The sequence below is a fragment of the Corvus hawaiiensis genome, chromosome 5, assembly GCF_020740725.1.
Source record: "Corvus hawaiiensis isolate bCorHaw1 chromosome 5, bCorHaw1.pri.cur, whole genome shotgun sequence".
NCBI lineage: Eukaryota > Metazoa > Chordata > Aves > Passeriformes > Corvidae > Corvus > Corvus hawaiiensis.
This window is the reverse complement of record NC_063217.1, coordinates 62,820,808-62,840,547: the sequence shown is the minus strand read 5'-3', so window position 1 is coordinate 62,840,547 and position 19,740 is coordinate 62,820,808. Positions and strand designations below refer to the sequence as shown.

Here is a 19,740-nt window from a genome sequence, read left to right as displayed (position 1 = left end):
ACGTGTGTGTTGGCATTAATTGCTGCTCTGTTAGAGCGCTGCTGAACAGCAAAGGCTTCTCTGAGAAAGTGCTGCTGGTCATAAGCATACTTGTAACTAGCATTCAAAAATGAGCAATAACCAAAGCAAGGATGAGCGGTAACTGAAGCAATAAATACACATCCCAATAGGAGCTGACGGGCTGTGCACGCAGGCCGAGGACCGGCACGACCTCGCGTGCGCAGGCGTGCGGGCGACAGAGGAACAACCCCCACCGGCTCTGAAGTGCGGACCACCACGGAGCCCCTCCCGCGAGCCCAGCCCCTCCCGTGCGGCCGCTCACGGCCTTTCCGCCAGCCCGGTCCCTCCGCCCCCTCACGGCCGGGCCCCGCCCCGCCCCGCCCCCGCTCTCCATTGGACGCTGCCTGCGCGAGGGGCGGGGCGTATCGCGGCTGAGCCGGCGCCTGCGCGATGCCCTCCCGCCCCCTCTGGACCGGCTTCCCGCTCGCGCGGCTGCGCTTCCGGGTCGGGGCTAGAGCTCGGCCGCGTCTGCCGGGGCCGCCTCAGCCGGGCCGGGGAGCGGGGCCGGGGCCGGGGCCGCCACCGCCACCGCCACCGCCCGGGCGAGGGGCGGGCGGGAGCCGTGAGGGCCGCGGGGGGAGCGGCGGCATTGCGCGGCAGGGCGGCGAGAGGGCCGCGGGGAGGCGGCGGCGGCGGCGGCCTCCGCCGAGGCCTGGTCCGGCCCGCCGCCGCCGCCGCTCGGCCGATGCGCCCGGAGCCATGGACAAGATCCTGGAGGGGCTGGTGAGCTCGTCGCACCCGCTGCCGCTGAAGCGGGTGATCGTGCGGCGCGTGGTGGAGTCGGCGGAGACGCCGCTGAGCCAGGCGCAGTGCCGCGCCATGTTCGCGCTCGGCACCCGGCTAGTGCTGCAGGGCCCCGACCCCTTCCAGCGGCAGGTGGGGCGGCAGGTGCTGGACGCCTACGGCCGCTTCCACCGCGCCGAGTTCGAGGCGTTCTTCAACCGCGGGCTCGTCCTCGGGCTCCTGCAGCGCGGCTACGGCGAGCTGAGCAACCGCGACCCCGCCATCCTCGACTACATCCAGGCGGGGCTGCGCCTCATCATGAGCTGCCCCTCGGTGCTGGAGCTCTTCGAGCTGCTGCAGGTGGAGGCGCTGCGCCTGGTGTGCGAGCGGCCGGCGCCGCCGCTCTGTGCCCGCCTCTGCCAGCTGCTGGGTGACTTCCCGCAGTGCCTGCCCCGCGGCAGGAAGCTGTCGCTCGCCTTCTGCCAGCAGCTGGTACGCAGCATCGCCCACTTCCAGAGTCAGGGCACCCGGGAGGCCGAGTTGCGCCTTTACGTCTCGCAGGTGACCCAGGTCAGCGCGCTGTTGAGGAGCGTCTGGAAGGCCGAGCCGGACACGCTGCTGCCCTCCCTGCAGGAGCTCTTCGCTGTCATCTCCGCCGCCGGTGAGTGAGAGCGGCGCGGAGTAATGGGGGCGTGGGTTATCCAGGGAAAAGCAAAAGCCTTAGCGCAAGCGATGGGCGCTCTGCAGGCATCGCCTGGGAGCCACTGCTTTCTCACCCAGATACTAAAAGGCAACTTTTTGATGGTAGAGAAAGCAAAGCCTTTTTTATTTCTTGCCCACCCCTAAAAGCTAGAATGGAAATAGTGATTTATTTTGCTGCAGAGCAGGATCGTGTTTGGAAAAACTCCTGGTGCGGTGCTTTAAATGAGATACTGAAATGAAGTTTTTGGGTGCTGTGTTAGAAAGATTTAAAGCTGTCAGTAGTAAAATGCATATAAATATCTCAAAGGCTGTTGCTAAGAGGTTGGTGTCAGACTCTTTGGTGGTGCCCAGCAACATGACAAGGAGCAAGGGCCATTAACTAAAATACAAGTTTCACCTTAACATGAGGAAGAACTTTAGATTGAGGGTGGCAGAGCCCTGGAACAGGCTGCCCGGGGCGGTCATGGGGTCTCCGTCTCTGGAGACATTCCAAACCGACCTGGGCATGTTCCTGTTTTACCTGCTCCAGGTGACCCTGCCTTGGCAGGGAAGTCGGGCTACATGATCTCCAGAGGACCCTTCTAACACAATTCTATGATTCAGTGAAAAGCTGCTATTCCTCCTTGCTCCTTGGAACTGTTTACCAAGTTGGGATTTATAAATACGTATACGTAATATATATAAAAGCAATATATAGACCTTTGCTCTTTTAGGAAGAATCTAGTGCCTGAGTAATGGAAATGTGATTGTAAATAGGTTCTTTCTGACTTCTGAAATCTCTGAAGTACTATGTTAGTTCCCATTGGAAAGTGCCTTTGCTGTTGAGGTGCCTGGGAAACTTAACATTGCATTTTGCCATAAGTGGTATGGTTAGCAGAGAGTTGTTGAGATAGGACATGAGGAATACCATCTGCACTAAATCCCTAGGCTTAACATGATGTATAATAAACAACTTACAGTACTTCTTTTTAGAAAAATACAAAACCTACTTATCAATTCCACTTAGGGTAGAGGAGGAGGAGGAAGTTGTCAGATGGTCACTTTCTTGCATGGATATGAAATGAACTAAAGGAGTTTGTAATTCAGTGCTGTTCGTTGTCCTTAATTCATTGAAACATTTTAATTTTGGTTTCATTTGTGATAATACAATGCAAGATGTAGGATAGATTTATTGTCACTTTCAAACTATGGCGAAGTTGTAGAATAGAACATAAAGCTTTTTTTTTTTTGTGGGGTTTTCTTTTTAGTTCCTTACATTATGTCTTGTTCACCTATTACAGATACTTCATTCGAACCTTCTGTTGCACTGGCAAGTCTTGTGCAGCACATACCATTGCAGATGATTACAGTACTCATCAGGAGCCTTACTACAGATCCTAATGTGAAAGATGCAAGTATGACTCAAGCTCTGTGCAGGTAATGTATTTCATTGTGAAGGGAGAGAAGTCTCTTAATCTTGCCTTTTTGGACGTTATTTGTTACTTAGGTTCCATTAAAAAAACAACCAAACAAAAACATAGAAAAGAGGAACTTTTAAGATGGTATTCCAAGACATGCTTTTGGCATGTGAAGGTTATAAAGAGATCTATATGTGTGTATATATATATGTATATATAGATAGATAGATAGTTATATGATGCTGTGGATGTTACTGGCATGGTTTCAGTTTAAGGTTGCTGCCTTCATTGCTATTGTGGCTTCATTCTCCAGCCCTACTGAGGTGGATGAAGAGGGTTAAATAGAAACTAAGAGGAAACACCTGTGTTCCTCCTAGATGGCCTCTTGAGTGAGGTTTCCTACCTTCTGGAAGGTGGCAGAAGTAGGAAACTTCATGGGGTTTGCAGTCAAGCTGAGAAACAAGGCCTTGTTTTCAGGAGATGAACCTTTCTGCTTTTCCAAGAAGCAGGGTAGAATTCTCACATGATTGTTTTAACCATCATCTCCTGCTCTGAAGAGAGGAGGCAGTTCAAAAGGAGTTCTACTGCTTAGTTTTGAGGGTTTTTTCTGCTTAGATATCGTCACAATTTTTTAGTAGGATTCACAGAGAACAGTCTCTATTACCCTTTTTACTCAAACCTTCTTAGGTTTTTTGGATGTTCTTTGAATGACAGAGGAATAGGAATGATGTAAAAGCAATCGCATATTATCTAACCTTGAGTAAACGTGGTGGAGATGAGTAGCAGTGTTAACAGACTGGGATTCAGATTGCAATCTTGGTTAGTATCTTCGGATATGTGAATAACAGTGATGTAGAAAGATGACAGTGATAGAAGGATGAAGACCATTGAAGAAGCTGTTATTGAGCACTGAAGGGTAGAAAAATGGGTAGTGCAGTTAAATAGGGGACTCTTAGAAATTTGTGTTGTTTAAACAATAACTTTTAAGAAGGCTTAAACTAAGAGTTTAATGTCTGCAATATTATTACTTTTAAGTACATCCATTTGAGTGTAGTGTAGTACTTAGGCATTCATGTAGTGTAGCACTTGAATATCTTGGTGAAATACTGAGGGCTTTTTCACACTGAAAAACATTTCTTGTGTATACAGTAAGTTGAGAAGCTGTATTTCAGTCGAAAACATAGTGAAAAGAAGCAGCACTAGTAATACAATTTGGAGTAAGACATGTTGTTTAGGGATTTTAAAAGAATTTCCTTCACTGAACAGATGTCAGCGAAGCTGTGTGCCCAGTCTAAATGTCAGAGCTGGGAGATTCTGGATTTGGGCATACTAATAATTTGCCAGTAGTGTGCTGGTGATTAATTTTCAAGTTACTGTAATTTTAACATTTATGTTGCATTGCTGCATCAACACAGTATGATCATATAACTGTAGCCTAAGAATGGCTTCGCTGTGTGCCTCTGCTTAGGGAATTAATGCAGTGCTGAGCTTTGGTTACAACAGGAGCTGTTATTATCGTGTAAGAGCTCTTTTTTTACTACTAGCCATGTAGTGGGTTAGTTTTTCTCTTGTTTTGGAAAGGGACGGGCAATCTTACTTGCTTTGTTCATTTTTTGAGGTAATACTCAATCTCAACAGCCTCTAGTTTTGTTCCATGGAACCTTGTTGGTTTTGTTTCTGGATATTCTCATGTCAACACTGCATCCAACTTCTTTCTCTACCTCTGGCAGCCCTTTGCAGTTATTACTCTCTTCTGGCTTAGTGGAGCAATTGTAAAGAGGTTAATGCAGCTGGAATGTCTGGAGTACGAAATGACAACGCAATCATCAGGCAGCATTCCCAGGAGATGCAGAACTCCAGGCACAGCAAGGTCTGATGAGAGTCAACAGAGCTTTGGTGACTGTAAATTAGAGACCTTGTTGCTCACTTCCTAAGTACAACTTCATGGCACTGCAAAGTCTGTCTAAAGTTGAATACAGAGTAGTAAATAATTTATATTTAACAGACTCATAAATTGAGTTTGTTCAGAGGGGGCAGTATATTAGACACAGGACAGTGTTAAAAAGGGTACTTGGCTTTTGGCATGAGCTGTTTTTGATTCACTCAGCTGTCTCATGAAACCTTACCTGAATCATCAGTGAGGAAAAGCAGAAAATTGTTGAATCTCCTTGAGGGTATATGGCTACTTTAAGGGTCTACTTCAGAACTCTGGGGGAAAATGGACTGGCTGTACTCAGGATCCTGACAAGTGTAATGTTTCTTTGCACTTCAACCCAAGTATCTTTGTTAAGAGAAACTGAAAATTTTGCTAAGAAAAACTGCAGGTATAACCAGGTGCTCTGTCCTATTGGAAAAAATGTAAAATACTGTAACATACTTGTAATTTATTGGGGGTGCCAGATGGTCTGAGGATCGTCTGTTGCTATTTTGGGGGTTTTTTTCTAATCTCAGTGATTCAAACCTGAGGTTCCAGATTCTTTGATGTGGTGAATAAGATATTTTGTGAAAAAAGTTACTGTCTGAGATTGCGCAAATAACTTATTTTTCTATTTGAAGATAGCAAAAATACCGTCCTTATTAGGCACATATATGGGTAAAAGACCTGCTCATTTTAGGGTGGTATGAGGCAGAAGGTCCTCTTGAGGCTTTTAAGGTTCTCTTAATCTGGTCAAACCCAAAAAAGCATCCTATGTTTATATTCATGATCATCATGGCCCATACTACTATCTGCCTTTGTATTAAAAATGCAGTCATTGATTGCAAACGAGCAGAAGCCAAGTAAATGCAGCCAAAATACTTAATCTTCACCTACCAGGTCTAAGATTTGATCCATTTTGGGACAGTCTCAAGCAGGTCTGCGAGTTCACTTCTGTTTTTTCTTCTGGCTTTTGTTTGTGCTCTCAAAGGCATTAACTGTCAAGGTTAACAGTCAGATGATAGATGATGTAGGGCTCTACAGAATACTTGTCTCAACAGTTAAGAAAACGAAATATATTTTCGTTAGGCTTAAATTAGCTGTGCACATGTTTCTGCCACTGCTGAAAAATAGCAAGCCTACAAATCAGGGAGGGGAAGATTTGAAGATGATTGGGCTATGAGTTGTGGAGGTTTTTTTTAGGTTGAGGTTATTGCAAATAAAAATAGTTTGGGCCTGTGTTTTTGATTGTTTTAGAAAGTACATGAGAAAGTTGCTCAGGGTAAACATGTTCGCATTTAACATCTTGAGGAAATGAGAGCTTTGTGTAAGTTCAGAGCAATTATTACCATGTTGCCATGTTTCTTTGCAAATTTTTTTTTGTAGTGACATGGAAGAAGATTTGTGCTTGTTTGTTAAAAAGGCAGTTCTAAAGATCCCTTTTTTTAGGGAAACCATTGAATTTTATATGTGCAGATAGTACCTAATTCTAAGATACGTATATATATATATATATATATAAAATAACTTGTCTCAGTATCTGTCCACTCTTGTGGTAGAAAGTTTTTCCTTCAACTTAATTAGTGCTGCCTCATCTTGTTTGATGAAGGGGGTCTTGTTGTCAATTAAAGAAAATTCAAAATATTGCCAAGTAAAATCTCAGAAGAACAAAGCCTAAACTTCATGTTTTAGCTGGCACTCCCTTACAATATTGTCTGTGTCTTAGAATTGCTTCAGCTAATCTGCTTGTCTGCCTTAAGGATCAGTATAAATTGACTATGAATTTAGAAGGATAGAATACCTCTGGTTTCTGTTCCTGATATTTCACTATATTTTCTAGGTACTCAGCTTTTTTCTTAGCCCAAGCGAAATTCTTCCTTTTGAGATGCATGTAGACTCCAGACTGCTCAGTGTATTTAAAATTACTAGATTTTACCATTAAGAGTATTTAAGCTGGCTTCCAGGAGTGTAGTTGTAAGTTGAAGAGGCTTCCTTAATGGTCAGTTTTGGTCTGCTTTGGGGTAAAAGGTGTAAGAGGGGAAGTTACCAGGCACAGGCACTTTTTCAGTAGTAAGTTTTTCCCAGATGTTAGCTTAGTGTTTATAAAATCAGGGTGCATTTTCTAGACTTAACAAGAAACAATACAAAAAACTGGCTTTTATATGGTTATGTATTTTTGGGGATGCATATTTGCTTCAAATATATTAAATAAATCATTATTAATTTCAAACTTAAATTACTTGAGATATAATCAAAATTAATTTACCACTTGCATAACATTCCTGCATTAGTTATTGTGAGTCTTATTGTATAAGCCTGTAACAAGGTAATATAGAGTATCTTTTTCATTGAGATTAAAGTTAGGGGCATATTGGTTTTTTTAATTTTTTTTTTGTTCTCCAATTGCCTTGCAGAATGATTGACTGGCTATCCTGGCCTCTGGCTCAGCATGTGGAAACATGGGTGATTGCACTGCTGAAGGGATTGGCCGCAGTCCAGAAATTTACCATCCTCATTGATGTCACTCTGCTTAAGATCGAACTGGTATGTTGGACAAGAGCATTCAAAACTGAGGGAGAGGGAAACGAATTGCTAACACCTATGCAATTGTGTAGCATCTTTTTTTATTGCAACATACAGTTTCTTCTTATTCTGAAAATATGATGTAAATGCATCTATAGCTGTCATTTGCATGTAATGATTTTGTCTGTTTCAAGTTGGTTGTGTGTTCGAAGATTTGTTTCTGTGTTTACTGAAATTTTACTTTGCAGATTTCCTGAAATAAATGTGGGTTTTTTTAGGTCTTTAATCGACTTTGGTTTCCTCTAGTGAGGCCTGGTGCCCTTGCTGTCCTTTCCCACATGTTACTTAGCTTCCAGCATTCTCCAGAAGCTTTCCATTTGGTGAGTTACTAAATAACTGTTTTTCAGTGATTTGAAATGTCACTCACTGTGTGATTTCTGAAATGGGTGTAAAGAGCAACAGAATTGATGTGCTTGGATTTCTGTTGGAAGGTCCTAGAATCAGATTCCCATGGTCACAAGGAAGGCTTTTTAGCTTCCAGATTCAACCACTTCTTATATAACTGGAAGCAAGCATTGTCTTTCCTTGTATGTACCTATTTCAGGCAGTAGTATCTGTGCACCACATTTTGACTGCATGCTTCTGGAAATCCATTTTATGTGCGTGTAACTGGCTGATAAAGTTGGGCTGCAAGTAGGTTTTTGAGGACAGCTGATGGGGAAAACAGATAACCAGTTATCTGCTCTATGTAACCTAGTCAGCCTGAATAGGCTTGTGAGACCAAGAAGTACTTCCCTTCCAGAAAGCTGTGCTGTCTGTGTCAATGTTCATGGACAAATTAAAGGACACCATTTTTAATGGCCTCTCTCCAAAATGCATTTCATTAGTTAAGGCTACAGATAGGAGGGTGTGACAGTGGCTGTTTGTATTACTACAGAAAGGTGTTCAACTTAAAGTTTAAGAGAAATATGTCTGAGATTTAATAGTAACAACCTGGCACATTGTTTCTAAGCTGTCCCTGAGGCTCTGAAGGGATATCAAACCCTTTGTTTAATGTCAGAGTAATTGCCTTATGCCTGTTACATTGCTTTTTAATGAGAGATGTCTGAAGTTTCTTCACTGCCCTAATCTTGGTTTAGGATAGAAATTTGAGTCACAAGCCAAGTAGCCTTAAATATGCTCAAAACATAAATATTTCATATATTTACTGTCTTGCTTTTCTTCTTTTTTCCTAAGAGAGACAAAACATTAGAAAAAATGTAAAATATGAGATAGCTTATTCTAGAAAGGAATTTGATTTAACAAAGAATTTCTGTTGGAGGCTGCATGCTGTACTGCATAAATACCTCCCTTCAAGATTTCATGAGCATTTTTGCTCTATTTTAAACAATTTTCTTCACTATCATTTTTTGTGCTACTACTATAATTTAATATTCTGTAATATTTTCCTTCACTTAAAGTGCTTGTTTACTTCTTTATAACAAATGGTCTGATTGTGAAAGGATCAAATGCATATTTGATAAATAGAAATGAATTTACTTGGTAATGCATCTGAGACTACATTCCCCCTCCTTACACTTGAGCATCATTAGCATAAATTAGTTTGGTATTTTTATAGCAGAAGCAGTCTTGCACTTATGATGTAGAACTTATGATGATCAAAACTCTACTGATGTACAAAAGTTTATTGCAGCCTCAGGTCAGAAGTGGTAATTCTGTGTTTATTCAAAGTGTAACTTTCAGTATTACCCAGCCTGCAGAATATGACTCTCTTTGACAGAACTGAGAACCTCTACTTTTTCTGTTCTTCCCATCTGCTTTGTCTGTGCAGAATTACCGTATCTCAGATCTACTTGACACAAATCTCCTTCTTGGAGCCCAGTAGTCGCTTTCTCATTGCTATGTACCCACATTTATAAAGTGGAAGATGGAATTTTTTCATTGCAATAGCTTTCACTATTGACTTGTGGTACAGTGACCACTTCATCTTTGTTTTTCTTTTTAAACAGTGGATATCTTGCTTACCTAAAGAGCAGAGTTTATTTATCAGAGATGTAAAAATATTTTTTATACTCAGAGAATAACCAATATTTGAAAAAGTGGCAAACCAGTATTTTGCACCTGGCCCCTTTTACTCTGGTGTTTTGAACTATATCAGTTCTTGTAATTGGTATACCTTCCTCAAATTCCTGTATTCTTATCATTACTGTTCTGTATTTCATGTCTTTAGCTTACAAATTGTTTGGTAGTAATTAATGATGAGAAATTATTCTCTCAATTTCTTTCACAGTTAATCAATTTTGATCACTTGGAAACTGGCAAAGGTGTCTGAAATACTTTGGTTCACAGTGAGAAGTCCCTACTTTTTGTGAATTGCTTTGAAGTAAATTTCTACTTGATATCTTAGGACTTATGTCTCGTGCATTTAAAAATAGAGAGCTGTGCTGAAGAAGAGGAAGGAGATGAAGTAAACATTTCTGAGTCTAATCTGACCCAATTTAAATTAGTCCTGAATCTGAACTAAACCTCGAAAGAGATTACCATGACTTTGGTGAACTTCCAGCTCATAGTACCTGGCGTGGTCGTGGTTCATGGTAGCTGAGGTGCCTCACTAGGTGGAGCTATGGGCCAGTTTCCTCCTTGCAGGAATAGCAGGAATGTATTCAGTGGCTTGGGATTCCAAGCATTAGATTCTGTTGTAGGAAAATTGAGAGGTTTGTTTTAAAAACCGTTATCTGTGAATTTAGAATAGGATACTAAACTGATAGTGGTGGCACAAAAGCAAAATGTTTGCAGTTAATATCCTTAATAAGATGAGTACTTTTGGTCACTTGACTATTTAAAATCTTAGCATGCACCTTCTAAATTCATAAAGTTCCAAAACTTGCTATGTGAGCTAAAGAGAGCACTGAATAATTAATTGTGCTGCTTTGAAAATTGTCATGTGTAAAGAATGTGTGTTTTTCAAGTCATTGTTTTTCAACCACTTCTTATTTAATAACAAAAGATCCCCTGTCATTTGGCATGCATAAACCAATGAAGTTCAATGAAGTATTTTGTAGAAGAAAAAAACAATGAGAAAATGCAGTTAACACCTTTTTGTTTCTTTGTTTTCCCATTCAGATTGTCCCGCATGTGGTCAGTTTGGTTCACTCCTTCAAAAGAGATGGCTTGCCTTCCAGTACAGCCTTTTTGATGCAGTTGACTGAGTTGATACACTGTATGATGTATCATTATTCAGGGTTTCCAGAGCTCTATGAACCCATTCTGGAAGCTATTAAGGTACATTAGGAATGTTAAGAGGGTGGAATGTTTTTTGTTTTCCCAGACATGAAGCTGTAGTTGCACAGATCTAAATTTTTTAGAGCTTCCACGTGAAGAAAAGAGCTAACCACACAGTCTCATGTCAACCCTCTGTTTGAAATACAGAATAAATATAAAGCTTTGAAGGAGAAGGTTGAGGGGAGGGGAGGGAACCAGGGCAGGGAGGGCTGTTGTATCTCCCTAGGCTATCAGGGGCAGCAGGAAGACCCTGAAGCAGAACTGAGAAGCAGGGGGAGATAGAATACTGCTGAATGGCAGGACCTATTATAGAAACAAATACAAAAACCTATTAAGTGTGTTAAATGTTTCTCTTGTAGGATATGCCCAAACCCACTGAAGAGAAGATTAAGTTGATTCTCAGTCAGAGTGCCTGGACTTCTCAATCCAGTTCTTTGCCATCTTGTTTATCTAGACTTTCTGGAAAATCTGAAACTGGGAAGACAGGCCTAATAAATCTAGGAAATACTTGCTACATGAACAGTGTTATTCAGGCACTTTTTATGGCTACAGAGTAAGTGCTTCTTAACACCTCCTTTCATTGCAAATAATTCTTGCAGTTACTGCACTCTTGATTTTCACAGAATAGCAACATATCCTGGGGTCTCTCAGCTTGCTGGATCTGAGTGGAGTTTTTTGCACTCAGTTACTGATTGCTTTGTTCAAGTCCAGCTCTGGAAACTGCAATTTTAGCCACTAAAAATCCTGATCCTTCTGCCCAGTGTCAAAAGACAAGTCGTTTTTTCCTCACTGTCCTTGCTCACTGCAGTATTGTAAAAGTTTTTGGTGATGTTTTGTTATAATCTGGAAGGTACTAAAAAAATTTCTCTGCAGCCCATTCCTACACTTTTAAATGTTTAAAGACATAGGTATTTTGCAGTGTTAGTTCTTACTGTACAGTAATTTTGTATGTGCATTAGAGCAGAGTCCCAGGATTAAAGGGAAGTGTTACATGTTTTGTTTTCTTTCAGTTTGAAGTAATTATCTGAGCTGGAATGATAACTGCATTGTTAGAAGTCTAGCGAGGAAACTGATGTCTCTCTTTCATTTCAGTTTCAGAAGACATGTTTTATCTCTGAATCTAAATGGCTGTAATTCCCTAATGAGAAAATTACAGCATCTTTTTGCATTTTTGGCCCATACCCAGGTATGTCAGTTTTCCGTCTCTTTCTTTCCATTGCTTTTCTTTAAGCCTAGATCTATATACCAAAATTGAGAAACAAACATGATGCCATGGGAGTCCTCTTGAGTATATCAAGTATAAATATTATAGTTTTGTATGGGAATGAGTCTGCCTTCAGATGCTCAGATGGTGTGGATGGACTTATGAAATACACATTTTTCTAAGTGGAAGATGTTGGCATTTTGTTGTTTTTATAAAAAGGCAGTGATAGGTTTTCTTTGAGAAGCAAGAGTGAGGAAATCTAAATAAGACCTGAGTTGATATACAAGCTGATTTTATGTATCTTTCTAGGGTAAGCTGTGACCTTCTTCAGTGACTTTTACACTAAATTTTATTGTAGTTCAAATTCTAATGTGAACATTATTAGAATGTTCAAAACATTCTGCTAATGCTAGAAAGGCACAAGACACTTCTGTTCTCCTTAAATAATGCAATAAACTTGTGAAGGGAATGAGGCCAGATCAGCTTCAAAATAAATGGATACTTATGAAGTACTGGTGTTCTCAAGAAAGCAAACAGGTTTTTTAACTCACCAGCAGGAACAGTAGCTGCTATTATGCATAATATCTGGCTTGCACTCACTAAACATTAATATTTGCCAGCAGGATGAACTATTTTTATCTTTACTAGAGACAATTGCTACAAAATTAATGGTTCTCCCTTCATATAATTAAGTTGTATAAATGTTTGTGTACCACGTGTTTCATTCAGCTACTCTGGGATAATGTAGTGCAAAGTTCAGCTGTTAATATTAAAATAATATAACCAATTTTTTAAGTAGTTCCTATGTAACCTTGCCTGTCGTCCTCTCACTTGAACAGAGGGAGGCATATGCTCCTAGAATTTTCTTTGAAGCTTCCAGACCACCATGGTTCACCCCTCGATCCCAGCAGGATTGCTCAGAATATCTCAGATTCCTGCTAGACAGGTATGGTTATGGTGCCATTAATGGGAATGAATCTACAGCCTTACCACATAATGTTGAACTCTTAGGAGCAGTTGTGTAACAGTTCCACTGCTGAATGGGGATCAGGAATTCTCAGCCTCATTCCTGTCCTTCTCTGGTCTTCTGTATGGTCTGTGAACTACTTTTCTTCATGGGTTTAATCTGTGGTAAAGTCTGGATGCCATCTTGAATCCACATAATTAAAAACAGGCTATGGTGGTAACAATGTGCCACTTTTACAAACTTAAACATGGGTGTTATGTTCGAGTCGTGGTCCTGTTCTTAAATTAATGTGGTTGCTGAAAGCAGTTTGGTTGTGCTTCTGGAATTTTGTGTTGGTGGAGATAGCTGTATTTCATACAGGGCAAAAAAGTCACAGAGATGTACATGTCATTATAACCAGTTAATTAAGCAAGCAATTAACTGTGGCAGAGATAGAGCAGTAATACCTAAATTTGTTAATAACCCTCTTTATTTTTGGCTTGCTGAGATGTGGCTTAAGCAATATTACTTTAAGACACATTCCACTTCTGGAGAAATTTATCTCAATAGTGAAATAGTGTTCTTTTATTTTTTCCCCTTGTCTTGGGTTTCTTTTTTGGTTTGGATTTTCTTGCTGTATTTTCTTAACTTTCCTGGCTGCAGAATTCTGACATTTTCTTCAGAAGTAGTCTGGCAGTAGATAAATAGTTACTTACTGTCTTACAAAATCTGACATGCAGGACCAGTCAACTCGAGAGCTGATTTGCTAAGACAGTGTAATGGTAAATAATAAAAACATTGTTAGGTTCTTTTAATACTTGCCAGTTCTTTCATTATATCCATCGTGTTCTGTTATATATAATGAGACCCACAATAAATGCTTTTGTGCCTCTCATACTCTGTTTTGGATAGCACAGACCTCTATGGTTCAGCTTGCTTGTATAAAAAATAACTAACAGATTTTTTAGTGTAAGACACTTCTAGCAACTTAACCATCTGTATTTTTTAGCTCAGCTGGAAAAAATAATGTGAAATAGTGTGGCAGTATTTGGAAAATAGCACAGTTACTTGGATTTATTTTTCTTTGTCTTCAGGTTGCATGAAGAAGAGAGAACTTTGAAAGCATTGTCTTCAGCCAAGAGTTCTGAAAGTATCATGAAAGAAGAATCCCAGGCACGAGAAGCTGTCCATAAAACACAAGTATTTACTGAAGCACCTTGTATGGGAAGTGAGGAAAGAACTCTGATAGAGAAGATGTTTGGAGGAAAATTGAAGACTAACATATGCTGTTTGAACTGCAAAAGTATGTCTCAAAAGGAAGAAGCTTTCACAGATCTCTCTTTAGCTTTCTGTCCTCCAACTTCCTTAGAGAATGTTGACCCAAAATGTATGGAACATTCTGAAGTGAAAGATGACTATGTGGCGCAAAGTAGTACTTTAGCAACCAGTCCTGCTGCAGAAACACCTCTCAGTAATTTGGAAGTAAATCATGGATGTGACACAATAATGAATGAAGGAACCATAGAAGATTTTTCTAATGAGCCAAACTCTGAGAATACCACAATTTCTGAACTCAAAGTTCAAAATAATGGGGATATGTCTCAGAGTCTAGTAGGTAAAAATACCCTGTCAGTTACAGACTTACTCAATTACTTTCTGGCACCTGAGATCCTTAGTGGAGACAATAAGTATTATTGTGAAAAGTGTGCGTCTCTACAGAATGCTGAAAAAACTATGCAAATCATTGAGGAACCTGAATACCTCATTCTCACTCTTTTGAGATTTTCATATGATCCAAAGTGTCACATAAGGCGCAAAATCTTGGACAATGTTTCTCTACCACTTGTATTGGAGCTGCCAGTGAAAAGAGCAACATCCCCTTTAGCTGTTGTTTCAGGAGGCTGGTCTGTTGGTGTGGAGATTTCTGATACTGGAGAAAACCTTGCTAAAAAACTGAAGCCCTCAGGTGCTGATGAAGTGACCTGCCCACAATTGGTGCCCTATGTGTTAAGCTCTGTGGTGGTGCATTCTGGTGTATCCTCTGAAAGTGGACATTATTATTCATATGCTAGAAATGTTACTGGCTCAGGGCCTTCAGGGCTCTGCCACCAGTCTACAGCTCTTTCTTTAGTTTCTCCTCAGGGTAAGTTGTTTACAGAGGAGAGTCCTTGTACTGTTGTAGAAAATGAGCTGGACACTGAGATGCCAAGAGAATGGTTTCTGTTCAATGACAGCAGAGTAACATTTACCTCATTTCAGTCAGTCCAGAAAATCACCAGTAGATTTCCAAAGGACACTGCTTATGTTCTGTTTTACAAAAAGCAAAACAGCACCTGTGGCTTCAACACCAATCCAGCAAATGGCCTCTGGGTAAATGGAGACCCTCCTCTACAAAAAGACCTCATGGATGCAATTACAAAAGATAACAAACTGTACTTGCAGGTAAGATGGAAACTTTGTGGAAAGAGTGTCTCCTTAAGCCTCACAAGAGGCAGTCTAAAGGAAAGAACAAGGTAGCTTTTTAAGTATTCTAGTATGTTAACCTTATAAATCACTAGTCTGGCTTCCATCTTGGTGTTGCTGGACAGGTTTCATAGTAAGATTGTCACTGTTAGATGGGAATTGTCAAGGAAAATGGCATAAACGCATTTCAGTTTAAACTTTGAGTTTAGGTCATTTAACCACTTGTAATTCCAGATGGGAGAGGCTTCAAACAGTTCAAACTTTCATTGCCTTTACTAAATTACAAGAGTGGCTTAAGTATACTTAAAAACTTCTGAGTGGTGTTCTTACTAGTGCATTTTCATTTGTAGGGAAGTTTTACTTGCAGAACTGTGCTTACCCAAGTGCCTGACAACTGAAATGATGACAAGATGTGGGTGACTAGATTCCATTTTCCCTTTCCTGCCTATGTCATATCCTCTGTGGGACCAGCACTGCCAGCAGCACATTCCCTGTGGTCTGAGAGTTTCACCTGGCTGTGGCAGCCTTTTTGTTTACTATTAGAAAAAAGCAGTGTTCTCCACACTTTGATATGTTTTTGTTTGAGCATTGCTGCTATTTTTGGATGTTCTAGGAGTAAAAGTGTGTTTTACTGTGTACTCTTTGATGGGTTAAGCTGTTCCTTGTAAGGGTTATAGGCCAACTCAAATTAGAAGAACTAGGTAAATTTAACTTAGAAAAAATGAGCTAAATCTCAGTGTGGAAAATCTGCTGCAGGTATTCTATAAACATGAACAGGAGAACTGAGAGCTTAAATTGCAACTCTGTTGCTATTTTCAAGCTGTGTGGCTAAAGCATTTATGTCCTGTCTTTGCATATGTGCCGCATCTTGTCTTGACTTTGTCTTGGCTTCTGTAGCAGTGATCTCTGATCACAGAATAGCTTGGGTTGGAAGGGACCTTCAAAGGCCATCTAGTCCAACCCCCTGCAATGAGCAGGGACATCTTCAACTTCAAAGTCCTATCCTGCCTGGCCTTGAATGTTTCCAGGGATGGGGCATTTACCACCTCTCTGGGCAACACGTTCCAGTGCTTCACCAGCCTCAGAAAGAATTCATTCCTTATATTTAGTCTAACTCTACCTTCTTTTAGTTTAAAGCCATCACTCCTTGTCCTATTTGGTGGGTATTTTCCGTTTTTTAATTGTAATCTCCTCAAAATGAAAAATATTTTCCAAGCGTATCATTTTTGTTTGCTTTTTAGGTTTTTTTTGTTTGTTCTTAGATCTTTACCTACCTTTCACTTTTGAATTCTTCAGTATTGGCTTTCTTTGTAGTGTTTTATTAATCTCAGTGTTGCTGAGCTCCTGACCTTTTTCTCATTTTAATTGAGGCTCATTACAAGTGCTCAGTTACTGTTTTTCTCAAATTAATGCTAATACTGCGATTCACTGAATTAGATTATTCTAATTTTAAGATGCCATATTTCACTGTTGGTTCAGAGTTCTAAACTAGTGTTTTTCAGCTAAGTCAAGAATATATTTTTCTGTCCTGAGAAAGCCTTTACTTTTTTTAGAAGATATGTTTAAAAAAAATTCTTTATCTTACTGCTTTTGTTTTGCTATTGCATATCAGTTTACCACATGGTAAATGAAGATGTTTTCACTTTAAATATCTAAACCTGCAATATGGGTAGCTCCCACTCTATTTAAAACAAATTTAAAAACCCTCTCTGGGAACAAGTGGAAAGCAAGGGAGGATGCTCTCCATTATTCTCAGTCCAGAGAACTAAAGGGACTATCACATTTTACTTACCTGATGTAGTGTTTGTTGGGATAAATATAATCAATATGAAAATATTCAACATTTTTAGAAATAAGGCTATTGCTTGTAAAAATGCCAGTGCTGTAAGCTAAACAGTTTAGTAGTGTAGTTTTTCAACTAAACAGGCTATTTATGCAAGGTCTGCTATTTTAATCAAAAATTGCGGTTGATTTCTGGCACTACAATTGAGTTTTTAATATTTCCTTGTTATTCCTAGTAAACTTGCTTCGTTTTTGGTGTGACATACAGTTAGCCAGACAGCTATGAATCCATATATTGCTGGAGACAGCGTAATACTGTCTTCAGGAATATGGCCAGTGCATTTGTGTAGATGGTGTCCTCCAAATATATTACATAATTTTGAAAATGAGTATGCATTTCAGTCCGTAGTAGTGTACAATAGTTTTAAACTTAGGCTGTGTTTTTGAAGAGGGCACAGTAATTTAAACTCACAAGGACTATTTTTAGCACATGTGAAAGTATGTGGACAAGACTTCAGTTTAGTGCTTTCATGGTAGTATAATACTGTCAGGAAGAATTGAAGGTGACCCCTGTAGTTACTAAAACCCTGTTCTAAAGTTTGCTTCCACTGCCTTTAGGGAGGTGTATAGTGATGAAGTGTCATGTGAAGGAGGCTATTGGTATGAGCCTTAGCACTGGAATACTTCATTTGTTGCCAGGTCCACTGTCTTTTTCCTGTTAGTCTTCTAGAGCCCAAGACCTGCCTTCTCTCCCTTTATTTTTTAAGCTCTTGGCCAATTCGAGAAAGGTATACTAAAGATTCAAAATTACTGCAGGGTTTATTGAACTAGTTGGCCAGAGACAAAATAGTGCATGATATGTCTAATGAGGGAAAGGCTGTGCTCATCCCCTTCTTAGATGTCTTAAGAAGCCTCAGGAGCATTCAGCTGAAAAAGCAGCTGGCAGGAGGCAGAGCTTTCATGTTCCTTCCACTTGTGCAGGTACATTTTCCGGTGGTTTACTCTGATTTTTATGAAGTGCTTGAGAATTGCAGAGACTTACTAATGTTATAATAGTTAGCATAGCAATAATACTTGAAAGCTGAAAAGCTGTAGTGAATAGAAGCTAGCTAGCTTGTCCATCTTTTGGCCTTTTATCTGAGTATGTTGTTACTCTATGCTGTCGATTGAGTGGAATGAAAAAGTGTCTTTGAAGTAATTAACATTGATTTTAAGGTTTTACCTTTCAATTTTGCGACCAAGAGCATTTGAAAATTGCCAGGATGAAAACTCATATGAAACATATATCAAAACCTGTTTTGTTAGCTTCTGATCAGCAGATTCATGTTCTAGTGACATCCCATGTTACTATAAAACACAATTTAGCATGAACTCAGATGGATTTTATTTTGTTTCACTTATGTTTACTGACAATAGCGAAATTGTACATCTTAGATGGGCTGTGGATGTTCAACTTGAAAGTGCAGTAAAGCTGTTCACTCGAAATTAGTGATGCTCCTTTAAAAGCTGTTTCAAGGGCATGAGGTTGTGCATTGGTTTGTTTTTTTTTTTTTTAATTGTCTTTATTCTTTCATTTCAGGAGCAAGAGCTTAGTGCTCGAACACAAGCGCTTCAAGCTGCCTCAGCCTCCTGCTCTTTCCGACCCAATGGATTTGATGACAATGATCCCCCGGGAAGTTGTGGGCCTACAGGTGGAGGAGGAGGGGGTGGGTTCAGTACCGTCGGTAGATTGGTCTTTTGACTATGAAGACAACCTGGAATACACTGGTTCCAAAGCAGCCCAGTACTGCTGAGGACAAATAAAATACTGAACTCTGTCAGATATTGTACCAAGCTTTGAGACTTGATCCTTGTCCAAAAGCAAATATTGGTGTTTCTTTGGTTATGTTTTATTTGAAATAAATAAGTGCATAATGGAAAAAACCTACCTCTTAAAAGTTCAGTTGCTTTCATAGTAAGATATGCTTGCCCAAAAGACAGAAAATTAAGATTTTTTTAAGTAGATGCTAATGACATTGCATTAAACTGAACAAATGCACTTACATCAGTTTCTCTTGTCATCATCCACTGAATGAAGAAAGTTCATTTTTTACTCTGATGGTATTGCTTTATGTGGAAACTCATTTTCAGATGGGTTAAACTGCATCTGTAGTCTCTCACCCACTGCTTATTTTCAAATCCAGTGCTTTGTGGATTTTCAGAGATGATGCAATTTGTAATGAAGGCAATAACTTAAATGTGACATGGTACAGTACTTTCCAGGTTAAAAATTCTGTCTATTTCCAGTGTAAATGAAAAGAAACAATTTATAAATATTTGCTAAGTTGCTATCCAAAAAAGTGCATGTTGTGTAGGAGCAATGTTTTTAAATAGAAATTGTTAACTTTGTAGCATTTCTAATTGTTTTGAGAATTTTTAAATTATTTCAGGGAATATATCTGCTGAGTATTGGAAAGGAAGAGATTCTGTATGTGCCTTGCAGTACCGTAACTTAAACTCTCTGAGGCTGCAGAAAATGAGAAAAATGTCTTAGTAGTAAATTATTTTTTGTCAGCATTAGAAATCAAGACATTTATAGAGACCTTTTAGGTTTCTGGAAGTAAAAATCTGTTAGTTTGAAATTCAATAAGTGTTGCCCTTTATTTTTTGATTAAAAAATATACATACCTAGTGATCTATAACTTTCATGGCCTGTACTGCTGAAAAAACCTGATCATAAAAATGGAGCTGTATTTGTGAAGTC

The 19,740-nt window shown here is 39.9% G+C and overlaps 1 protein-coding gene across 1 annotated transcript; it reads left to right on the top strand.

The window, feature by feature from the left end:
• Window positions 1-703: 703 nt before the first annotated feature.
• Window positions 704-19,522, top strand: USP38 (ubiquitin specific peptidase 38). The gene is made up of 10 exons (XM_048304463.1): window positions 704-1,444; window positions 2,766-2,901; window positions 7,212-7,341; window positions 7,599-7,700; window positions 10,444-10,602; window positions 10,962-11,155; window positions 11,695-11,788; window positions 12,646-12,752; window positions 13,847-15,194; window positions 18,577-19,522. The coding sequence occupies exons 1-10, from the start codon at window positions 760-762 to the stop codon at window positions 18,736-18,738; spliced, it is 3,117 nt and encodes a 1,038-aa protein (XP_048160420.1). The 5' UTR covers window positions 704-759; the 3' UTR covers window positions 18,739-19,522.
• Window positions 19,523-19,740: the final 218 nt, after the last annotated feature.